This window comes from Nelusetta ayraudi, unplaced genomic scaffold, assembly GCF_046127955.1.
Source record: "Nelusetta ayraudi isolate G7.1 ecotype Tasmania unplaced genomic scaffold, CSIRO-AGI_Nayr_v1 ptg000028l, whole genome shotgun sequence".
Taxonomy (NCBI): Eukaryota; Metazoa; Chordata; class Actinopteri; order Tetraodontiformes; family Monacanthidae; genus Nelusetta; species Nelusetta ayraudi.
In genome coordinates this window covers 2,280,886-2,304,002 of record NW_027466078.1, presented here as the reverse complement: position 1 = coordinate 2,304,002, position 23,117 = coordinate 2,280,886, and the positions used below count along the sequence as shown (strand labels likewise).

At 45.4% G+C, this 23,117-nt stretch overlaps 2 protein-coding genes across 3 annotated transcripts in view; both read right to left on the bottom strand.

Annotated features, from left to right (window-relative positions):
- The window catches only part of LOC142891077 (NLR family CARD domain-containing protein 3-like), a 39,163-nt gene that overhangs the window by 1,649 nt on the left and 14,397 nt on the right, over positions 1 to 23,117 (bottom strand). The gene's annotated exons all lie outside the window — the stretch shown is intronic.
- On the bottom strand, positions 717 to 11,826 carry LOC142891175 (NLR family CARD domain-containing protein 3-like). Of its 2 annotated transcripts, XR_012927189.1 has the most exons (7): positions 11,411 to 11,826; positions 8,667 to 8,770; positions 6,679 to 8,467; positions 3,450 to 3,623; positions 2,672 to 2,848; positions 1,321 to 1,394; positions 717 to 816 (listed from the first exon to the last, which is right to left on the bottom strand). XR_012927189.1 is itself a non-coding variant. In XM_076030628.1 (6 exons), exons 1-6 carry the CDS (start codon positions 11,542 to 11,544, stop codon positions 1,379 to 1,381), a joined length of 2,394 nt encoding a protein of 797 aa, XP_075886743.1. In that variant the 5' UTR covers positions 11,545 to 11,826; the 3' UTR covers positions 1,054 to 1,378. The 2 variants fall into 2 exon arrangements, 1 of the variants encoding a protein (XP_075886743.1); XM_076030628.1 differs by lacking the exon at positions 717 to 816 and having other exon boundaries at positions 1,054 to 1,394.

Sequence of the window (23,117 nt, the reverse complement as noted above, 5' to 3'; positions counted from 1 at the left end):
GGAGCAGCTGGACGTCACCATCCTCCTCTCACACTGTGACTGGGAACACTGGACCTCTGCTGTGGGATCAACTGGCTTTGGTGCTGGAACCATCATCCAATGGTTCCAAACCAGTACTGACCTCACACTCTCCAGTTGATAGTCTCTGCTGTGGACAAGATCCATTAGTGGCTTCACTCCTGAATCCTGCAGCTGGTTCCCTCTCAGGTCCAGCTCTCTAAGGTGGGAGGGGTTGGACTTCAGAGCTGAGAGCAGCCAATCACAGCTGAGCTTTGACAACCTGCAGCTCCTCAACCTGAATAGAGAATAAATTATGGAGAGTTTATAATGATGGAGAGTTTTTCCAGGGTGTCATCACTCTGAAAATCAAAGTGAAATGTCCACTTCACAATCTGACACTACAGAAAATGTCACCTTGAAATTAAATCCTCAGTCCAAAACTAATGTGTGTTGAAATGATGTTTGGTCACATGACCACTGATGATGTGTCTTTTTACATCAATCATGAACAGAATGAAGTTTTCAAATTTATAGATGTCATTTTGATTTAAATCAACCTTCAGTTCAATGTTTATTCAACATGTGTGATGAACTGTGTTTGGTGCTGAAACCATCATCCACTGGTTCCAAACCAGTACTGACCTCAGAGTCTCCAGTTTACAGTCTGGACTCTGCAGAAAACCACTCAGCTCCTTCAATGATGAATCCTGCAGCTGGTTCCTACTCAGGTCCAGGTGTCTGAGGTGGGAGGGGTTGGACTTCAGAGCTGAGAGCAGCCAATCACAGCTGAGCTCTGACAAACTGCACTTCTCCATCCTGAATACAGAATAAATGATGGTGTGAGTGGAGTTTTAATCTGCATTTGACATTAAAAAAAAATAATGTCTAATGTCTATAACCCTGTAATGTCCATTAAACCAATCAGAAGCACAACAATAATACTGAAATAATTCATCACAACAATAAAATATTTGATATCAACCTGTTTAGTCATGTGACCACTGATCAGCTGTTCAAAATGTCAGAATTCATTGATTCATTTTGCCTCAAAGGTTCAGTGTGTAAAATCAGTGCAGATGTATTGCTGAGAGCTTCATATACAACCATCAATATAGTTTGAAGTCTTTGATTAGGAGAAAATAAAAGTCTTCAGGAACGGTTAGAACGGTTCTTTATGTTAGGTTGACCAAACGTCCTCTTTTTCCTGGACACTTTTTACATCCTGTCCGGGGCGTCCGGGGGTGTTTTAGAAATTCATGAAAACGTCCGGTTTTCATTATTTTTCACGGGACCAATTAGCGTGTGTTGCAATTGACTGACGCTTTGCACAGAGTAATACGGTACTGTGTTGCCTGTGAAGTAATCCCAGAGAGCCTGCCTAGTGGGTGGCTCTGCTGTGCTCAGGAAAAGAGCAGAGGAAGCAGACATTGGAGCAGGATTACATTCCCCCAAAATGCCAAAGCTCAAGCGCAGCTCATTCACAGATGAGCTGCAAAAAAAATTCCCCACTTTCCGTCCCGGTCGCGACAAATGGGAGGCGGAGTGCACCGTGTGCAAAGCTGGCACATATGTTTTCTCCGTCTTATAAAGGTGTCAGAAACCCCTATTATTAATACGATTAACCTATTAATAATAGACAGCTATTACTTTGTTATAGGATGAAATGTGCAGAAGAGGATTTTTATTTAATTCCAGAGTTTTTTTTATGTTAGTTATATTAAGTTATTTTTGTACTGTTATTTTAGGCATAACAAAGCCTCTTGAGTAACCTCTGAGAATCCGAATTTGTGTCTTTGGTTATAGAGATTTTTTTTTTTTCATCAATGTATTTATTGAGTTCTTTTGAACGTAGATGTTTACAGTACAGAGATATTATTTAGTTATTAAACTGAACTTTCTATCCACACAGAGGAGGCATACTTTAAATATATTAAAGTTATAAGGCATCTTTGAGTAAACGCTACTTTATAGAAACAGGCAGGAGGTCAAAGGTCGTGGCCATCTTGCACCGCCAAATTTGTAGGCGGCTGGTTGGGGAGATCAGTTTGAGAGACGGTTTCATTTTGATGGTTGGAGGCTGGAATCCTCTAATAAAGCAAATGCTGAGAACAAATTGTTATTAAGTGACTGAAATGCAGTGGAATCTTTTCTGCATCTTGCTCATCAACACTGAACTGACTGAGATGATAGAACCTGCATTGACCCTTGACCTTCTGCTGAGTCCAGCTGGATCGATCTACAGTATCTAAGTGCTCATACAGGTGGCTAATGCTAGCGCTAGCTGAAAATCATGCTAACACTGAACTGTCTGCTGTGACTATGACTGATTGTGATGCTAATAGATGGTTGTAATATTTGTATTGATGGAACTTTATCATTATACAGAGAACTAGACACATTTGCTGTCAACCACATCCTTTATGATGCTGGAAGGCCACTGTAGTTCACTGGCAAGAAGGGGAAAGGGAGAGAGGGCCAGCAGGTAGGCACTGCAATCTGAAATCTGACCACTAGATGGCAGGATTTTACACACTGTACCTTTAAACCCAGTTTCACTAATTTTAAACACAAAGCAGTGACTGCAAATTGAATTTCCAACAGCAGTGAAGTGAAAATCATGACAACAATAACACGAGTGATAGAAGTTGTAGAGTGAAGAGGGTGAACTGACCTCAGAGTCTCCAGTTTACAGTCTGGACTCTGCAGAAAACCACTCAGCACCTTCACTGATGAATCCTGCAGCTGGTTGTTGAAACTCAGGTCCAGGAGTCTGAGGTGGGAGGGGTTGGACTTCAGAGCAGAGAGCAGCCAATCACAGCTGAGCTCTGACAACCTGCACCAACTCAACCTGAATAAAGAATCAATATTTGATTTCTTCCATGGTGTAAATGTCATATTAAGAGTCATTTCTCCCTGTTGATGATCCAGATGTGCGGCTTGTTGGGATCACTGAGTCATTCCCTCAAATGAGTCATTGTGCCAGTGTGTTGTCAACACAATAACAACAGCAGTGTGTCAGTCAGTGTGCAGCCAGTCAGCAGTGAACATGGAAAATAATCAGTGAGTCCTTTGTGTGCTTGTGGCTGTTTTCAGTCATCAGAGTCTCGTTACAAGTCAAACACATTCAAAGGACAAGATGAAGAAATACTGCTGCACTATTAATCTGCCTCTAATATTTCTTCACAGGATCTTCTGCTCAGTCATGTGACCTTCATCACCAATCAACAACTTCCATTGAGCTCCAAAGTGACTGGAGACATTTTCCACACTTTCTTCCACCATCCAAAGTCTTTTCTGGCTGCAGATTGTTGACATGAAAATATCAACAACATCCACTTTGTCTAGATGAGTCTTTAATATCTGCTTCAAAGTCTTCACACTGAGCAGCGTTACACACCAGTTGTCATCTGCTGACACACACTGTCCACCAGTAGAAAGCAGGAACTGACCTGAGATCTTCCAGTCTGCAGTTTGGACTCTGCAGTCCAGCACAGAGCAGCTTCACTCCAGGATCCTCCAGGGTGGTGCCAGTCAGGTCCAGCAGTGTGAGGTGGGAGGGGCTGGACTGCAGAGCTGAAGACACCACTGCACACTGAAGCTCTGAGAGTTGAACACTGAATAAACTAGAGCAGAGTGAGAAGTTGCTGCTTCCATCATCACCATCACCACCATCATCATCATCATCATCATCATCATCATCATCATCATCATCATCATAATGAATGATTGAAGAGTTGATTTTTGTTGACAGTGTAAATTCAATCAATCTTGTGCAATCAACTGACAACAATGGACCCAATTTCAACCAGGCTTTTAAAGGAGGTTTCCCCATTGCTTAATTGTGTCATTCTTAGAATAATAGATCATTCTCTATCAACAGGTTTTGTCCCTCATGCTTCCAATGTGGCTGTAATCAAGCCTCTGATCAAAAAACCCAATTTGGACTCGAGTGTGCTTTCAAATTATAGGCCAATCTCGAACCTTCCGTTTCTCTCCAAGATCTTAGAAAAAGTTGTTGCTAGGCAGCTTGTGGACTTCTTGAACGACAACAATCTACTTGAGGCTTTTCAGTCCGGCTTCAGAGTTGGTCACAGCACTGAAACTGCATTGCTTAAGGTAAGTAATGATCTCTTGTGGGCATCTGACAGAGGTCTTCTCTCTGTTCTGGTCCTCCTAGATCTCAGTGCAGCATTTGATACAGTTGACCACATCATTCTTCTTAGGAGATTAGAAGACGCTATTGGCATCAAGGATCGGGCCTTGGACTGGTTTGGATCTTACTTGTCTGACCCTTTTCAGTTTGTTCATGTTCATAATCACTCATCAGAACGTAGGAGGGTTAGTCATGGTGTCCCTCAAGGGTCTGTACTTGGGCCACTCCTCTTTAACATCTACATGTCACCTCTTGGCGACATCATTAGAAAGCATAACATCAGTTTCCATTCTTACGCAGATGACACACAGCTGTACTTGTCTTTTAAGGCAAATGAGGCTCATCAGTTGGCCAAATTGGAATCTTGTCTTCGTGACGTCAAAACTTGGATGACACAGAATTTCCTGTTGCTTAATACTGACAAAACTGAGGTCATTATATTTGGCTCGCGAGAGAGTAGGGACAGAGCCTTTGATGGACAAGGTGGTCTATTTGGTACTACACCCAGTTCTACTGTGAGGAACCTTGGAGTCACTTTTGATCAGGACGTGACCTTTAATTCTCATATTCAGAATGTGGGGAGGTCAGCTTTCTTCCATTTAAGAAACATTGCCAAAATTCGAGTTTTTTTGTCCTTCAAAGACGCAGAAAAAATAATCCATGCTTTTGTTACGTCGAGGCTAGATTACTGTAACTCGGTACTAGCAGGATGCCCAAATTCGTCCCTTAGGACATTACAGTTAATCCAAAACTCTGCGGCACGATTGTTAACCGGGACTAGAAGGAGGCAGCATATTACTCCAATCTTAGCTTCCTTGCATTGGCTGCCAGTCAAATTTAGAATTGATTTTAAAATTCTAGTTTTAACTTACAAAGCTCTTCATTCTCAGGCTCCTTCTTATATTAGGGGACTAATTGAAATTTATCATCCTCCCTGTCCAGGGGGTCTTGGTGTCATCGCTTTGTCCCACCACCACGCCTAGGACCTGGACTTGTCCTATCGGCAGATTGTTCATCGAGCTAGGCTCTTGCCTTCTAAAGCATGGACAATTACAGCCTACGTGGACAGCAGCCTTGAATTATTTCCTATTCTTTGTGTCTATATCCGTTTTGTGAATGGCTGGTTGGTGTATCTGTTTTTCACTCTGTCCTGTCTGCCACCCTGGCTCACTCTGCTCCTTTCTCTCTTTCTCTGTCTCTCCTCTATTATTGTATTTCACCCCAACTACTCATAGGCAGATGATGGCCCTCTGGAGTCTGGTTCTCTTCCCACAGGGGAGTTTTTCCCAGCCACTGTCGTATCTTGCTTGCTCCGGGGGCCCGGTTGGTTCTCTCTGATTGTATAAAGCGCTTTGAGACGCCTTTGGTAGTGATTTAGCGCTGTACAAATAAAGTTTTATTATTATCATTATTATAAAAGAAGCTTCCTGTCACAGTTCTGTTAGTAGGTCACAGTACTTTTCCACTCAGCATGCCAGCCACTCCCACCTTATCAGCCACTCCACTCACATGTGCTCACAGCTGCTCTTCATCTGCAATCAGCTCAGTATATATGCTCCTGCTCCACACCCATTCTTTGTCAGATTGTTCTTTGTCCTCATGCAAGACCTTCCAGCGGGTCGCTGCCTGATCACCCGGTGCCGACCGAGCCTGTCCCTGACCTGATCCTGCTTGGATTTCCCTGGTGTTCTGACCTGCCCACTTCCGCTCTTGGTAATCCGCCTCCTGCCTTCTTGGTTCCGACCCCGTTTATCCCTGATGTCCTGCCCCCCAGCAACCCGACCAGCCTTCAGTCCCCGACCTGCCTCGACCGCCAGCGCCCCGGCAACCCGACCAGCCTTCTGCCCCCGACCACGTCTACAGCCTCTGCGTCTCTGGTGTCTGTCTGCCTGTTCCCTGGTCCTTGTTGGTTCGGGCCTGCTCCTGATCCAACGCCTTCCCCCTCATTGCAATCTCTACTACGCTGTTCATGCTGCATTTGGGTTCACACCACGCCCGTTTCACTTCCAAAACAAATGTGCACATTCTAAAGACTCACAACAACAAAAACATAACAATTGTGTGACGGAAAAAGCAGCAGGCTGAAGCCCAAGCTGATTCTTGCCTCTCCTATACAGTCCATAAGATTAGCTGGAATAATTAGTCAGACAAAATCAAAAAGGAAAAAAAGAGAAACGCAACTCAACAAAATATGCTTGACATTATTCTTCATCATTGACTCACAATTCAATCATTTATCCTCATCAAGTATTTTGCCCTTCAAGATTTTTTCAACTCAACAAAGAAGCACACAATTTCAAATGGTCACTGATCCCATTCCAAAATGGAACTCCCAAAAAAGAAAGACCTCTATATTTAACAATTTTTCTCACCTTCCATTATTCAAAGACACTCAATCCTCTGAACATGGATTGATTTTCTCTCACTGTAAAAAACTTAGAATACTGAGCGCAACACGCGCACACACCATGCGCACACACACACACACACACACACACACACACACACACACAGTGTTTATGTACCCCGGCCGTATCACAGCCTTCCTGCAGTTCCTCACAGCTGGAATCAGTCTCAATCTTCCCTCCATGGTTGTCTTGTACTTGTTGAGGTCCAACTCCTCCAGAACCTCCTCTGACATCTGCAGCATGTAGGCCAGAGCTGAACACTGGAACACTGAGAGTTCCTTCTCTGATCTGTTCTCTGACTGCAGGAACTCTTGGACCTCCTGATGCACTGACTGATCCTTCACCTCCAGCAGACAGTGGAAGATGTTGATGCTTCTGTCAGGAGAAACATCACCAGTGTTCATCTTCTTCAGGTTGTTGATGACCTTCTGTAAGGTTCCTGGATGGTTGTCAGTGAGACCCATCAGGCCTCCTAAGAGTCTCTGGTTGGAATCCAGACTGAGTCCATGGAGAAAGCGAACAAACAAGTCCAGGTGACCGTTTGGACTCTTCAGGGATTTCTCCATCATCCTCTTCAGGAACTCATCCAGGGATTCTCCAGAGTGACCATCTTCTGTCCTCTTCCTCTTGGTGTGACAGTGGAAGCTGTAGACTGCAGCCAGAAACTCCTGGACACTCAGATGAACGAAGCAGTAGACGGTTTTGTGGAAGATCACACTCTCTCTTCTGAAGATCTCTGTACAAACTCCTGAGTACACAGAGGCGTCAGTCACACTGAGACCAAACTTCTCCAGGTCTTCACTGTAGAACATGATGTTTCCACTCTCCAGATGTTCAAATGCCAGCTGGCCCAGCTTCAGAAGAAGCTCCCTGTCAGCCTCCGTCAGCTCCTGTGGACCTCCTCCATACTTGTGCTGCTTCCTCTTGGTCTGGACCAGCAGGAAGTGCGAGTACATGTCAGTCAGGGTCTTGGGCAGCTCTCCTCTCTGCTCTGAGCTCAACATGCTCTCCAGAACCGTGGCAGTGATCCAGCAGAAGACCGGGATCTGACACATGATGTGGAGGCTCCTGGAGGCCTTGATGTGGGAGATGATCCTGTTGGACACATCTCCTCTATCTCTGAACCTCCTCCTGAAATACTCCTCCTTCTGGTCATCGGCGAAGCCTCGTACTTCTGTCAGCCTGTCCGCACATGATGGAGGGATCTGATTGGCTGCTGCAGGTCTGGAGGTTATCCACAGCAGAGCCGAGGGAAGCAGATCTCCTCTGATCAGGTTTGTTAGCAGGACGCTGACTGACTTCTTCTGAGTGACGTCAGTCACCACCTTCTTCTTCTCAAAGTCCAGAGCCAGTCTGCTTTCATCCAGGCCGTCCAAGATGAAGAGAAGTTTGCAGACATGCAGCTGCTCTGCTGTGAGCTTCTCTAACGTTGGATGGAAAACATGGAGCAGCTCCAGAAGACTGTAGTGCTGCTCTTTGACCAAGTTGAGCTCCCTGAATGAGAGAGGAAGCACCAGATGAAGGTCCTGGTTGTCCAGGCCCTGGGCCCAGTCCAGAGTGAACTTCTGCACTGAGAAGGTTTTTCCAACCCCAGCGACGCCGTTGGTCAGCACCACTCTGACTCTGAGTCCCTGCTTCTCAGGTGAGGATTCAAAGATCTGGCTGCACCTGATTGGACGGTCGTGGAGGCTCTCCTTGGTCTTCTTGGTCTTCTTGGTCTCCAGCTGCCTGACCTCATGCTCTCTGTTGACCTCCTCACTCAGTCCCTCAGTGATGTAGAGCTCAGTGTAGATGCTGTTGAGGAGGGTTTGACTTCCTGCTTCTTCACCTTCAGTCACACGTTCACATCTCCTCTCCAGACTGATCTTCTGCTGCTGTAGAAGCTTCTGCAGACCATCATCAGCCTCTGGAGCAGAGAAAAGGTTGGAGAAGAAAACATCAGTGTGACAGTGTGAGCATCATTTTCTCTCCACAACTTTTCAGCTGCTGTGGTGAAGCTGCTGTGTGACTGTTTGCTCTCAACGTCCCTCAGTGAATCTTCTCACTGGAGATCCTGACATGATCTCAGAGGCAGAAGTGAAGGAGGTGCAGGTGGACAGTCTTACTGTGATCAGTCTGGCTGTGACTGGCAGGTTGCAGTGCTGCTCCACACCCACCACTCTTCTTCCTCCTCTTCCTCCTCCTGTGGATGGAGACACTTTGACATGAACTTTATTTTAATCTTTGGCTCTAAATCAGCTCTAATTCCCATGATGCTCTGCTCCCAGTCTGCCCAGTAGAAATGATTTCATCAGCTCTGGTCAGTTTTGAAGTCAACACTGGGGGGTAGATCCACAAAGCGATTGCGCGGCTTTTGCGCCTGAAAATCCGTGTAAATAGCGCCAAAAACGGTGATTCCGATCCACAGAGAGGATGCAAAATGCGCCGAGGCGCAAGTAGCGGCAGGGCTGCGCCAGATTCATTTGAATGTATTTAAATGAGTCATTGCGCGCAAAATGACACCCCCGTCTATGCAAATATGCCTCATTCAAACAGCGGCAGATCCAGAAAGAGTTTGCGTTCGTGTCCGCGCGCAGTTTGACAGACGCAAACACCGCCAGCCAAAACCAGGCGCAGCTGCTGTCTGTCAAAGTGTTTCTTGCTTCTGAGTGAAACTTTCCTCTCTGAAAAGCCTGAAATATATATATGGCTCCCCAAATCTTATATATAAATAGGCATAGCTATGCCTATCTATATATAAGATTTTAAGATTTTTTAAGATATAAAATATTGGCGTATATACTGTAGTCTATAGACTACAGTATATACGGCAATATTTTAGATAGGCTATGGAAAATACAAATGGTACTCAGGTGTTGGTGACTAACGCGTCTTGCGTCTTGACTTTCTCTTCATTATGGCAGCAGTCTTGGTAGACGGAGGAGGCATCGTAATGCCAGGCGCGCACAGGAGCGCCTTTATGCTAGCAGAGTTTCACTGTCAAACACACGCACTCACCGACAACCTTTGGCGTAAACTGCGCTCAGGTTGCCAGACCGCAACATTCGCACCTGTTTCAGGTGCCGCATTCGCGGGCGTGTTTGCGCCTGCATGTCATTCGCGCAAAAACCTTTGTGGATACCCGCATCTGTGGCGCAGATTGTGGGCGCAATCCCGCCGCAAAATGCGCCGCATTTTAGCGCTGCGCGCCCTTTTTAGAGAATCTACCCCCTGGTTGTGTTTCTCTCCAGTGATCCTTGTTTGACTTTGGACTGAATTGGATTTCAACACTTTGAAATGTGAAGGAGCTGCAGTGTCAACACTGACGTCACTGGATCCAGTTCCACCTTCACCTTTACACACACACACACACACACACACACTGTGGGGTAAATCCTCTAAAAAGGGCGCGCAGCGCTAAAATGAGGCGCCTGGACGCCTCCGGTGGTTGCGGCGTGCGCCCGACCAAATGGCGAGTTGCGTTCAGGAACGGGAGAGCGAGTGAGAGAGAGAGAGCGAGCCCTGCTCTCACTCCTTTTATAGACACTAATTGCACGCTGGTGCTCACTGGGACTGGGGAGGAGCGAACAGGGGAGGAGTGGTCGGGTTGCACGTAACAGCCACAATGAGTTAAATCAAATATTCTGTCTTTAATTTATAATTATGATAATAAATCTGTCAGTTTCCCTTCACTTCATGGTGTAAGGCGTAGAGCCCCTTCACTGCGCCGTTACCGAGTCCATTCCACTTGGCCTTACAGAGTACGCCCACATCACTGAAAATCCAGTCAATGTTTTCCCTGCAGTCTTGCTTGCACTCTGTGCCTGCAGCGCGTGGCAGTGTGTGTACCTTTGCAGCACACTTGGCCAACTAGAGCAGCAGTAGGACAAGATTGAGAAAAATAATGGATATATATGAAAGTTTTTCAAAAAAGTAAGTATTCATCACTGCTGTTAGTTAATTAGTTAGCTCCAGCCTACAGTTAACAGCAGAAAATCCCATGAACCAACCAAGCGCTCCCAGTTTTACAAAATGAATGAATGAAGCTGTATAGGCAATCTCTGCTCACGTTTTTCACCTCTGTTGTTTTGCAGCCAAGAGGTAGATTCCAGCCATAAAGAAACACTGCAAATGCTGATTAGCTAGCAAGTAGTTAATATCATGGTACTGGTTGTAGTATCAAGTGTATCCTGCGCTCTCTTGAGGCTTTGGAGGCACAGCATCAGTTGTGTTTCTCACTTTATGGATGCACACCGCGAGTTACTGAGTTGAGCTAATTTGCCTATGATTATCATGTTGTTGCAGTAGAGTATGTCTGTTAAATCTATTCACAAATGGATTTTCTTTTATTTGTATTTTGCATAATAGGCCTACAAGTGTTCTTGATAAAGAAGAAATTTGTGAAGTAGTGTTGGTTAGTGTGTTGTTGTTGTTGTTGTTGTTGTTGTTGTTAATGTTATAAACAAATGGCATGTGTTCACATTAACTGGAGGCCTAAAACAGTTGAGTATCTCTACTAAATCTGTCCAAAAGTGGGAAAGTTATTTACCGGTTCTCGTTTGTTATTGGTGAAATTTTTGGATTGCCTAGTGCATAGGTGTCAAACTCTGGCCAGCGGACCAAATTTGGCCCGCAGTATATTTGGCCCAAGGAGCAATACAAATTCACTACTAGCTCTGGCCCGCAGGTATTATACAGCACATGTACTGCTAATACCAATACAATAATCCCAGAGACACCCCTGGCCGAGTGCCTTCTACATTCATTCACATCCTGTGCATCTCTTGTCCTCAGAACCGAGTGACGGCCCTGGTTTGAACAGTGAGTCAAACAGCAGTTCCAGTTACTGAGTCACTCTAAGTGTTCTTACCGTGTCTCAGGAGGTCCAGGTTCATTACTGAAGGCTGGAGGTTGATGTTTGGAGCGGTCACTCTTCAGAGACACACAGCTGAACCCTGGAGACGCTGCTGCTCCGTCCTTCTCTTCCTCCACTTGAACACTCATGGTAAATGGTAAATGGACTGCACTTATATAGCGATTTTCAGCACCTTCACGGTACCCCAAAGCGCCTTATAAAAACCTGTAATTCACCGGGCAGTGAGCTCAGAACACTGTAGCAAGAGAACAGGAAGAAATCAACCAGACTGAACCGTCACACTGAATGAGTTATTCAGTCAACCAGGACTCACCTGCTGCTGCTACTGCTCCTCTCGCTGCTGCTGCTTCGCCTCAAAATGGAGCCTGACACAGAACAACTTTCACTTTCAGCTTCTTTTCCCGCCTCAACTGCTCGCAACCGCTACCAGGAAGTCACATGATGCTGTGTGTGAGGAGAGAGAGAGAGAGAGAGAGAGAGAGAGAGAGAGAGAGAGAGAGAGAGAGAGAGAGAGAGAGAGAGTGTGTGTGTGTGTGTGTGTGTGAGAGAGACAGAGAGACAGAGAAAGAGAAAGAGACATGTGTGTGTGTTCTTCCTGTCACGTATTATCTGGCAGTTTGCTCCTGCTGGGAGCAGAAGGATCAACTCCGCAGTATGATACAACTGATGGTTGCATTGCAGCCACAAACAAAACCAAACAAGCAAAAACTTGTCAAACAGCGACCCTCAGTGGCAGAACTCGGAGCTGCGTGGACCGACAAGTCATAGGAACGTTTGTTACGTGTAATAATAATTACTGGAAGCAGTAAAGGTTCTGCTACGATGAGGTCGCTGTCACTGTCTTTATTCACATTCAGTCAACTTTCATATTCTTAACGTGTCGCCCTGAGCTCTAGTTCACTTGAACTCCCCACTATCGCTCTATATAAACATATCCGTGTCACCGGGCTATGCCATCATTACACGATAGGGGTGTGTACCCCATATGTACCAGCTAAACCATTACTATACCTGAGGATACACCACATCTCCCCTTACAAGAGAAAAACAATAAACTCTTTGGTTGTTGTTTTTTTCCTCTTTCACGAACCAGCATGCAGAAATTATGAACCTGAAATCAAATATTCCTGTAAACCTCAATAAGAAATCAAATCCAAAAATCAAATTATCAATGAAATGCAATAGCCGATCAAGTGCAAACAGAGGGCATCCAAACTTCAATTGTCAACACAATTTACAATTGTTTCTTCTCTCTCTCTCTCTCTCTCTCTCTCTCTCTCTCTCTCTCTCTCTCTCTCTTTTTTTATAAACCCCACAGTTGCAATCAACAAAACATCACAAGTCCAGTCTCTTGGGTTTCACAATTGGCCTCCCAGATCTCGTTCTGGGGAAACTAGGTTGTGGACTAGCCCAAGGTTCCGGGGCCTCTGGGGGTGACATAGGAGTGGGAATGGCAGCTTGTACTGGAGAATTCTCCAGTGGAGTGCCACTGTCCTCAGATCCACCCATAGGAATAAGGCGGTTCCTGCGTACAGTTCCGTGAGGCACATCGACCATGTAGGACCGAAGTGTTGCGTGCGTGCTAACCACAGTCCCTGTGACCTTAGAATCCGTCACCCACACCTCTTGTCCAGGTGTGAGCTTGCTGAGAACATGCGCCCGATGGCGCCTGTCAAAGCGTCCCCGTTCCTCCAGTCTCATCTGCTTTTCCTTAGCACTGACAGCGGTGCAGGGCAGGAGAGACGGTTTCAGCAGTGATGGGAAGGTCGGGATAGTGGTCCTGAGTCGACGACCCATCAGCAGTTCCGCTGGGCAGAAGCCGTTCCTGAGTGGAGTTGTTCGGTATGCCAGCAAGGCAAGATAAGGATCCTCAGCTTTTTTGAGGAGATTTTTAACAGTCTGTACTGCGTGCTCAGCCTCCCCGTTGCTTTGTGGGAATTTCGGGCTACTGGTGATATGCTGGAATCCATAGTTTGCGGCGAAGGTCGAGAAACTACGTGCAGCAAACTGTGGCCCATTGTCTGACATAAGGACCTCAGGGATCCCGTGATGGGCAAACATAGACTTAAGATGGGCAGTGATGTGATTGTGTACGAATATCCCATGAGCCTCATGCGGAAACGTTGTATGCGTGGGGTCAAGGGGCGTTTACCCACAGGCGCCCTCGGTAACATCTCGGTACGGTACGGGTCGGTATTGACGCATTTCCACGGGCCCCAGCACGGTCCCAGGGGTTACGATTTTGGTACCTGCCTCCTTGGGGTTCGACGCGAGCAGAGCTGACACCGTATGGGTGACGTAACAACGTGCAGGGCACTGATTTGGTAAAAGTTTTGACGAAAGCCAAAGGCAGTCTCTCACGAAAGACCAAAACCGCCATTTTTTAAATGCCCCCCGTGTGGATTTTTACAGTTTCACGTATTAAAAACTGAAAAGATTATGAAACTGTACCATGGGCAAACGTAGAACTACAGACGTTTCTGTTGTCTGTGGCCGAAGAAAAAGCTCATAGAGAGCTGGACGGACGGCGCGACACGCAATGAAAAGCCTTCCTGGTTTCGCAGCCGGTGGCCGTCGCTGTACAGCGAAACAGTGTCCGCAGAAATAAAAAAATAAAAATGCCGAGCGACTACCGAAGCACCAAGGACTACAACAGTCGGAGTGGAACGAACAGAGAAAATGTTGGAGGTTTGTTCAGCCTAATGCAGAAGCAATGGAACACCGGTGCGGTGGCCAACGGGAGTGAGACGGGCTCGACTCGGCCGGTGGACGACGAGAGAATTGTCGGCCACGACAATATTTGAAAACATGCTTGAGGACTGTAAATGTGTTTTGTAACATCAAGCAACTTTAGTTTGAAGGCTATTTGCAAAGTAGAGCTGTTGCATCGTGTCGATAAACCGCTAGCCACCACCGCTAACTCCGTGCTCTGCTTGTGTTGTGTTCGCTGGCAGTGAAAGTGGCGATTCTGGCTCGCAAGTTTCCTAAGTTTCACTCCCTATAGCGATTTTTAAACGCTGCTCGCTTGTTAACGCCGGTCGAATAGAGTTGTTGCTGTTTTGTGCTTTGTGTGGACTTAAGTTGTGCGGATATTCTTGTCTAATAATAAACGACTGTGAGACTCAGGTGATCGTTTCAGCGTCTACGTTTTCTCTTCTAGGACAGTGTTTTGATACAAGTCAACAGTATGAAACAAAATCATTCTAAGACCTATGAAAATGTCTCGCACAAAACAAAACAAAACCACGGTTAATACAAAAAGTGAATCCTATGGTTTCCGGGACACGGGAGGCACAAAAAAACCTTTGGTTCGCCTTGCAACCGTGACTCCGCCCACGCTCAGGTACTAGTCGGGCTTATGGAAATACCTTTCAACCGAGCTGTCCCGTACCGTGAAGGGCTGGCACTAGCCGCACAGGGTTAGTGGGTAAACGCCCAAGGTGTCCAAGGCTTGGGCTCCCAGGAGGCTCAACAGAGGCTTGTGATCAGTCTCCAACTCAAAATGCTGTCCAATGAGAAAGTCTCTGAACCGCTCACATGCCCACGTGAGAGCAAGGGCCTCCTTTTCAACCTTTGCGCATCTCTGTTCGACGCGCGAGAGTGAACGTGAAGCATAGGCTACAGGCCTCCATACATCACTCCACATTTGCAGAAGCACGGCTCCCAAACCAAAAGAAGACGCATCAGCTGACACTTTTATCTTCTTGTTTGGGTCGTACAACGTACGACGGTGTAGACGAGAGCTCCTCTATCAGTCCCTTAAAGGCTCTGACCTGGTCAACTCCCCAGACCCAGTGATTTTTCTTTGAGAGTAGGTCTCCGAGGGGTTTATCTTTTTCTGCTAGCTGTGGCACAAACTTTCCTAGCTGGTTTACCATGCCTAAGAAGCTGCGTAGCTCACTGAAATTGGTCGGCTCAGCCATCTCTCTGACTGCTGACGTTTTGGCTGGGTCTGAATTCACTCCTTTGTCCGAGATAATGTGGCCAAGGAACTTCACTTCCCGCTTTGAAATTTCAAATTTCTCGACATTGAGTGTCATGCCAGCGCTCTCCATCTTTTTCAGAACAGCGTGAAGACGAGAGTCATGTTCTTCTTGCGTGGACCCCCATACCAGAAGGTCGTCCATATGGCACACGACTCCTTCCAGGCCTACTGTGACTTGTGTGACCATTCTGTTCTGGAAATGTTCAGGAACAGAGGCTATCCCGAACGGCAAATGGGTTGAAGTAGAACCTCCCGAATGGCGTAATGAAGGTAGTCAGCTTTGCGGACTCCTTGGCCAATGGAATTTGCCAGAACCCCATATTTACGTCGAGCTTGCTAAAGATCACAGCTCCAACCAGTGAGCCCAGGGTCTGTTCAACTGATGGGAGGATGTATTTTTCTCTGCACACTGACTCATTTAACTTTGTGAGGTCAACACATATACGTGGATCAGGGGTCTTTTTAGGCACCACCACCATGCCTGAGCACCAATCCGTGGGCTCCTCCACTCTGCTGATGACCCCGATCTTCACCATGCGCTCTAGCTCTGTTTTGACTTTGGGCATTAAAGGAAGAGGAATCCGTCGTGGAGTCTTAAGCGAGTATGGCACTGCATCTAGCTTTAATTTGATGGTGTACAGCAGCTCTATCCTGCCTAGACCGGTGCACAGCTTTGAATAGCTCTCAGGGTTTGCATGCTAATGCTGTTTCAAACGAGCCACAAAGCCCAACTTTACACTGGCTGACCTCCCCAGTAGAGCTGTGTGTAGGCTCCAAATCACAAACACTTCCTCTACTGTACTTTTCTCTCCCCTCTGCAGCCTAATATCTGTGGTCCCCAAGACGTCTAGTGGGGCACCACTCGGACCCAGGGGTTTAGTCGCTCTTTGTAGCGAGGGTTTGCCTTTGCCATACACTGTGTTAAACACATAGTCGGGAATAACAGTCACATCTGCGCCAGTGTCAATTTTAAATTGGACTTTTCTATTTCTCAGTAGCAAATTAACAGTCCACGGGTCTTCTTTGTCTGCTGACACTGACCCTAGGAATAGGCTGCTGTCGTCAGAGTCTTCCTGGACCACATTTACTGACCTGGATGACAGGCACACTCTCTGATCGTGTCCTTTTTTTCCACATCCGCGGCATGTGACGTCATTAGCAGGGCACTGACTTGGGGGGGGGGGGGGGGTGACGGGCTTTTGCCACATTTGCGACACGACACTGCTTTGATTTCTCATAGTTAAAGGGCACCTATGATGCTTTTCCACTTTTCTGAGCTTTAAAAACTGTTACAATGTTGAACCCTATCATCAAACGATCGAAAATCGTCAAATAATGCGGTTCATGCGTTTGGACGTGAGCCCTGCAAATTGTTGGGCATGGTTGTAAACACTCTGTTCACTGAGATTTTTTCAACACTGGGAACGCAATGACATAATTGCATTCCGCAGGTCCTTTCATGGCCAAGCTCAGGCACACTCTCGGACTGGTTCCGCCCTCCCCCGCTCTGCCCCGGAAGTGATGTTGCAGTGCGCTGCTCCAAGAAAATGTTTTTTCGGTGTCAGGGGAATTAAAAAATATAAAATAAAAAATACAGAGCGACTACCGAAGCACCAAGGACCACAACCGTCGGAGTGGAACGAACAGAGAAAATGTTGGAGGTTTGTTCAGCCTAATGCGGATGCCATGGAACACCGGTCTGGTCGGCAACAGGAGCTTGGTGTGGACTTAAGTTGTGCAGATACTCTTGTCTAATAATAAACGACTATGAGCAGGTATCATAATGACATGATCAGCAGCAGCCAATCAGAAGGTGGAGGCTGGAGGTCCTCACCTGTCCCTCAGGGGTCTGGGCTCTGCACCCTGGATGACCTGGAGCCAATGTTCCCTCTAATTCAACACAAGCTCCTTGAGCACACTGAGGACCACTGTGAGCAACATCAGATGTGCACGCTGTGGCCACACACCAGTATCACACCTGTTCAAAACCTTGGATCATAGCAAGTTACATGGCTTATTAAAAGAATCAAATTCCAGCAGCAATTTTCATGAGTTGACTTTGAATAGAAGTGATTTGGCCCACTTCAAATGAAAAAGAGCAAAATCTTGTTGTTCATGAGATGTGTAGTGTGTTATATGTGAGAGTCCTGCTTTGGCCTGGCTGAGGGTCATGTTCTGGAAGAAATACGTGTGCTGTAGCTTGTGATACAGTGTGAATTCCTGCAACTCTTTGTCTGTAAAATATCTAACTACTCACTTTTGTATTAGCATTTCTACTACCCACCAGGGTTTCCTCTAGGATTGTTTGAAACTGTGGGGGAGGGCTTCAGCGTCGTCATCAATGCCATATTTTTGTTTTCCAACAATATCTTTATTTTCAAACATAGTAATACACAATATAGAACAAGAACTTGAAACTCTTGCCCACAACCAAACCGAGCTCACGACCAAGACATGGCTACAAAAAGGACAAAGAGACTCAAAAAAGAAACAAACCAAAAAATACCCACAGTAAACAAAGAAATTAAGTTCATTAAATAAAAAGTAAAACTTTAAAAAATAAATGAATGAAATAAAAAGGAGAGAGAAAGGGGGAATAAGTATACACAAGCACCTTTACATTGATATCATTCACTATATATTACACAGAATGAAGATTTAGGGCTCTGTGAGAAAGTGAGCGATCTCCGCCTCCCCTTCTCACTGTCTCCCCCACGAGGACGCAGCGGCGTGTGTGTGTGTGTGTGAAACACACACACACACACACACACACACACACACACACACGGGGTTGTGTAGGGGATTTTTATTTTGTATTTCATATTGTTCTTGTGCCCTGCCGTGCTTTGGGGCGGAGGAACGGGTGGCGTGTGCAGGGTGTCGGCGTCGGGAGCGCGGAACACCGCGACTCCCATTCTGTCCCATTTCCCAACCTGTAACAGTTGGTGCACAGGCTTCAATTTACCGACGCCTTACACATGTGATGGCATGGAGACTGTACATTGTAGCAACATCAGTCCCGTCAGAGAGAATCTTCTCCAAAACAGGGCAGATAATTACAGAGAAAGAAACATAAAAAGTTTAAGTTTAAAAGTTTAAAATAGTTAATAGTTATTTAAGTTTCATTTGTAAATAGTTTAACATTTGTTTTTTGCACTTACTATCTTAGTTTTTATCACTCTAGAGTATATAAATAAAGGTGTGTTTATATTATAAACATTGGATATAGTCCATGTTTCTTTTTTTACATTAGTAATTCATCTTACGCTTAATCTTTTATTACTGTTGGTAATAAATTATTTTAGGTACCAAAAAATTTGAAGAGCCGGTTCTCTAAAAAGAGCCGGAATGCCCATCACTATCCGCTTGGTCCCGGTCGGCTCCACTGCTCCTAGGCGGAAGCGCGCGCCGCTGCAGGGGTGGGGTTTTATGGAGCGCCGGCTAAAGTGGAATAGCCCATTGCCGTAAGGGGGGAGGGGAGGGGGGGGGGGGGTCGGTTTTTGGTTTGAATATATAATTAAGGGGAAAATGTGGGGTTTATTTGTATTTAAGGGTTTGTATGTTCAGGGGGGATTGTGTTCTGTTTATTGAAGGGTGTATTTCTTTGTGTTATTGTTTTGTTTTGAAATGTTCATTATGGTCGATGTCACCACGGTTAGTGGGGTGGCCCAATTGGCCAAATGATGCTGCCCTCTATAAAGAGCGTTCATTTTGGTGTGGGAGGGGAGAGCTGACTAGTCTGCTGAGAGACTAGAGGACCGTGAAGCTGTCTCCTGTTTATTTATAAAAAGATTAAAAGAATAAAATTTTATTTCCTCCTACAATTGACGCTGTCTGCCTCCTCCTTCTACTTCACCACCTCAATCCGGTCGGTCCAGATCCCCTTTTTCGTGGGGAGGCCACTTTGCCCCTCCACAGGCTCATTTAGCAAGATACTTTACGAAGGGTCCCCAGATGCTCTCCAACATTGCTATCTTACCCCTGATTCCATATGTCATCTTTTCTAAGGGCAGAGTTGCTGTTCGTTCTGAAAACCATCTGCCCTTCCTCGGTCTATCCACATCTTTCCAAGCCAGTGAAATCACTCTCTTGGCCAAGAGCAGACCTGTGTCTAAAAATAATCCATGCTTCTTTCTTACGTTACAGTTTGGAGAATAAAAACCCAAAAGAAAAAGCTTGGCTTCTAAAAGTAATTGTATCCCTAATATCTCCTCCATGCATTCTTTCACTTCTCCCCAGAATTTCTGAATTTGAGAACACTGCCACAAACAATGAAAGATTGAGCCCTTTTCTTTATCAAAGTTTATGCACACATCTGGTACGGGGCTGTTGAATTTATTCAACTTGACCGGTGTCATGTAAGACCGCATTCACCGGTTGTACTGCAGCCATTTCAACCGGGTATTCACTGTGTGAGATTGTGCTTTGGTGCAGGCCTTCTCCCACTCCTCAGTGGACAGGTCAACCTGTAGGTCCTCTCTCCAGGACTCATGCTTATTTAACGAGGATTCTGAAGACTGATCCACCAGCTGGATATATATATATATTTTAGAAATCAGGCCCCTCCCCTGGCAGTCTTTCATCATCATTATTTCAAGTGTTGACAGGCTAGGAATACACAAGGCAAGTATCTGAAGAACTGCTGCGAGGTAGGTCGTGTTTAACGACAATTTCATGGAAAGACATCAGACGCTTATCAACAGGATTATAAAGATCTCCTACTTTTTGTAACCCTTGCTCAGCCCATATTTTAAATCCCCCCTCACCTCCTCCTGGGGGGAAGAGATCATTTCCCCAGATCGGACTAAATAATGAGAGTGAGGCTGCGTCTTTGAAATATTTCTCAACTAGTTGCCAGACGGTGATCATATTTTCAGTCATAGGATTCTTAGTGTTATTTTGGAGTTTCTTAAAATCTGCTGAGTAAAGGTAAATGGATAAGGGAAGCTTCAGTGAATAACCTTCCATCTCCCTCCACAGTGGCACGTTCTCTTCTGAGAAGTGAGACATCAGTCTTCTCAGTTGCGCAGCCCAGTAATACCAGAATGGCTGCGGGCATGGAAGCCCTCCTCTGTCATACGGCAGGTACAGCAACGATAGGCGCAGCCTGGAGCGTTTATTGTTCCATAAAAACTTGATGAAAAGTGTCTTCAGCTGAGAAAATGTATTGCTTGGAGGTGGCGGACGTTAATTTTGAAATAAATATAATAGTTGAGGCAGTACATTCATTTTAAGAGTGCTTATTTCCCCCAATAACGACATTGGAAAATCAGCCCATCTATCTAAAGAATTTGACATTTCTTGAATTACCGTAATTTCCGGACTATAAACCGTTACTTTTTCCCCATGCTTTGAACCCTGCGGTTTATACAACGGTGCGGCTAATCTATGGTTTTTTACAGCTAACAGCCACTAGGGGACCTTCTCCTCTATGGATTTTTGGGTGGGCTCGGGAAAGAGTGAGACAGGCAGTTCGCGCGAGCAACGAAAGCAAAAGTGGAACCAAATACAGAACGAGAGCAAGACAGTTTGCGCAAAGGAAGTTTTCATGCACAAACCCTCATTATGGAAAACAAATGAAGAATTGCATATGATGCAGCTTCTAAGTTAAAGGCAGTCGATCTGGCGGTCAAAGAAGGAAATAGAGAAATACTGATCATTTCTATATCAAAAGAAAAGGGTGAACACAGAACAAGTCAATCAAAACAGGATCCGCGGTGCGAGTCCAGAGTCGCAGGCTCGCAGCCGCCGAACCGATCCGCTCTGCGGACCCGTTTCCTGACGAAACACCTGCGGCTTATAGTCCAGTGCGGCGTGTATATGTACACATTTGTTTTTCTCCCTAAATTTAGCTGCTGCGGCTTATATTCAGGTGCGCTTTATAGTCCGGAAATTACGGTACTGGTTTATAGTTAGATTCTATGATGTTATCCAGCAGCGGAACAATTTGAATGCCTAAATAAGTGAAGCAGTCGACAACTTTAAATTGAGAAACTACATTAGTTGGATTTTCTCTGTCTTCCTGGTTTAATAACCAGTGTTGGGCGGCGTGAAAAAAAAGTTGTTACTAACGCCCAGTAGTTTCCCAGTAACGGAGTAATCTAACTAATTACTATTTCAAACGTTACAACGCCGTTACCGTTACCAACAGTGAAATGTGGCGCGTTACTATGCACTGATATGATAGCTGTTATCTCCGAGCAGCCAGGCACAGGTTTTCTTTTCTTTTTTTCTGATGTTGTTCTGTGGTGAGGGGGAGGGGAGGGGTGTCAGACCGCATAAGTGATGATGATTGGCTAAGGTAGAGTACAATTTCATGGTAAGCCAATCAGTGCCAGAGTTCAGGGAGGTGGGTGTTGCTGTTACAAACTTCAATGCGGTACAAACAGCCTCCGGAGCGGTCTGTCAAGGAAAAACTGGCGTTTTCAGGATGGAAGTATAGGCACTACTTTTCCGTCATTGATGTAAAAGGCAAGAACGTTTTTTAAATTATGTCCCAGAGCGAAGTGTTTGTCCTCGTCCACTGTGAGTCACTCGAATCTCATGAAACACCTCTCAAAGGCACACGCTATTACAAAGCTAGTGGCCAAAAACACAGAGAACACCATTGATGATGCTAGCGCTGCTGCTAGTAGCAGTCCCGCTAACAAGGAAGGACACGGAGCCACACCGTCCAAACAGCAAAAGATGGATTTTTCTGCCCAGTCAAAACGTTTGACACAGACTGAACTGAATGCTCTGATAGGCAGGTATGTCGTTGTTATGTTCTTCACTCCAAAGAGGAACAGGCTGTGTGACGAGAAGTTTGAAAAGCTGCTGCTTTTAAGATACAATCACTGGTTTAATGGCTAGGATGAGGACTCTCGCTCTCTCTCTCTCTCTCTCTCTCTCTCTCTCTCTCTCACTCACAGACAGCTGCTGTTCAACAGAAGTTGAAGTTAAGTGTTCAGAGTATAAGAACGAATGAGTGTTTAGGAGCTAATGTTGGATTTGTCCATATCTTACTCTTCAGTTCTATTTTAAAAGCACTTATTTGGTAAACTGTACTTTTGTTTTGAAGAAAATACTTGAAGTAGGCCTACAGTACCAGTTGTTGTCTCTAGCTGTGTGATAGTTTGACTTATTGAAATGCATTACAGCACAAAGAGATTAAAGCACTTCATGTTTAACTGTTATGGAGAATAGTTTCTTGGAAATACTTGGAAGTACAGTATGTACCAATTTGTCTGGAAGCGATATGTGACATGTTTTTTATTTTATTTTACATTGAGTTAAAAGCACTTCAAATTGTTGAAACCTTTAGTAGTGAAGAAAATGCTTGTAGGGCCTACAGTACAGCAGCAGTTGAGTTGTTATGGTTTGAGATTCAATAAACTGTACAAGTTAAATGAAGTACCTGTCTATGCTGTTCTACTCTATGCAACTGGCCTGTGAAACCTTGACATATTTGAACTTCTTTAGAAAAAGTAACGCAAAAGTTACTTTCCCTGGTAACTAGTTACTTTTATGAAGGAGTAATTCAGTTACTAATTCAGTTACTTTCTGGGGAAAGTAACTAGTAACTAGCTTTTTTAAACTTTTTTAAAGTAACTTGCCCAACACTTGCAAAGAGTGAGAGAGGAGAAGGGACTGTGACCAACACTGATGGAGACTCTGATTACCATGCGGATTCGGGAGAGGATCGGAGAGACATGGAAAGTGTTACTGGAAATACTG

Coding starts and splice junctions, on each gene's coding strand:
- LOC142891175 (XM_076030628.1), bottom strand. CDS start 11,544: ATGAGTGTTCAAGTGGAGGAAGAGAAGGACGGAGCAGCAGCGTCTCCA. Junction 8,771..11,410: donor CCTGGACCTCCTGAGACACG/GTAAGAACACTT, acceptor ATTAAAATAAAG/TTCATGTCAAAGTGTCTCCA. Junction 2,849..3,449: donor TGCAGACTGGAAGATCTCAG/GTCAGTTCCTGC, acceptor TTCTTTATTCAG/GTTGAGTTGGTGCAGGTTGT.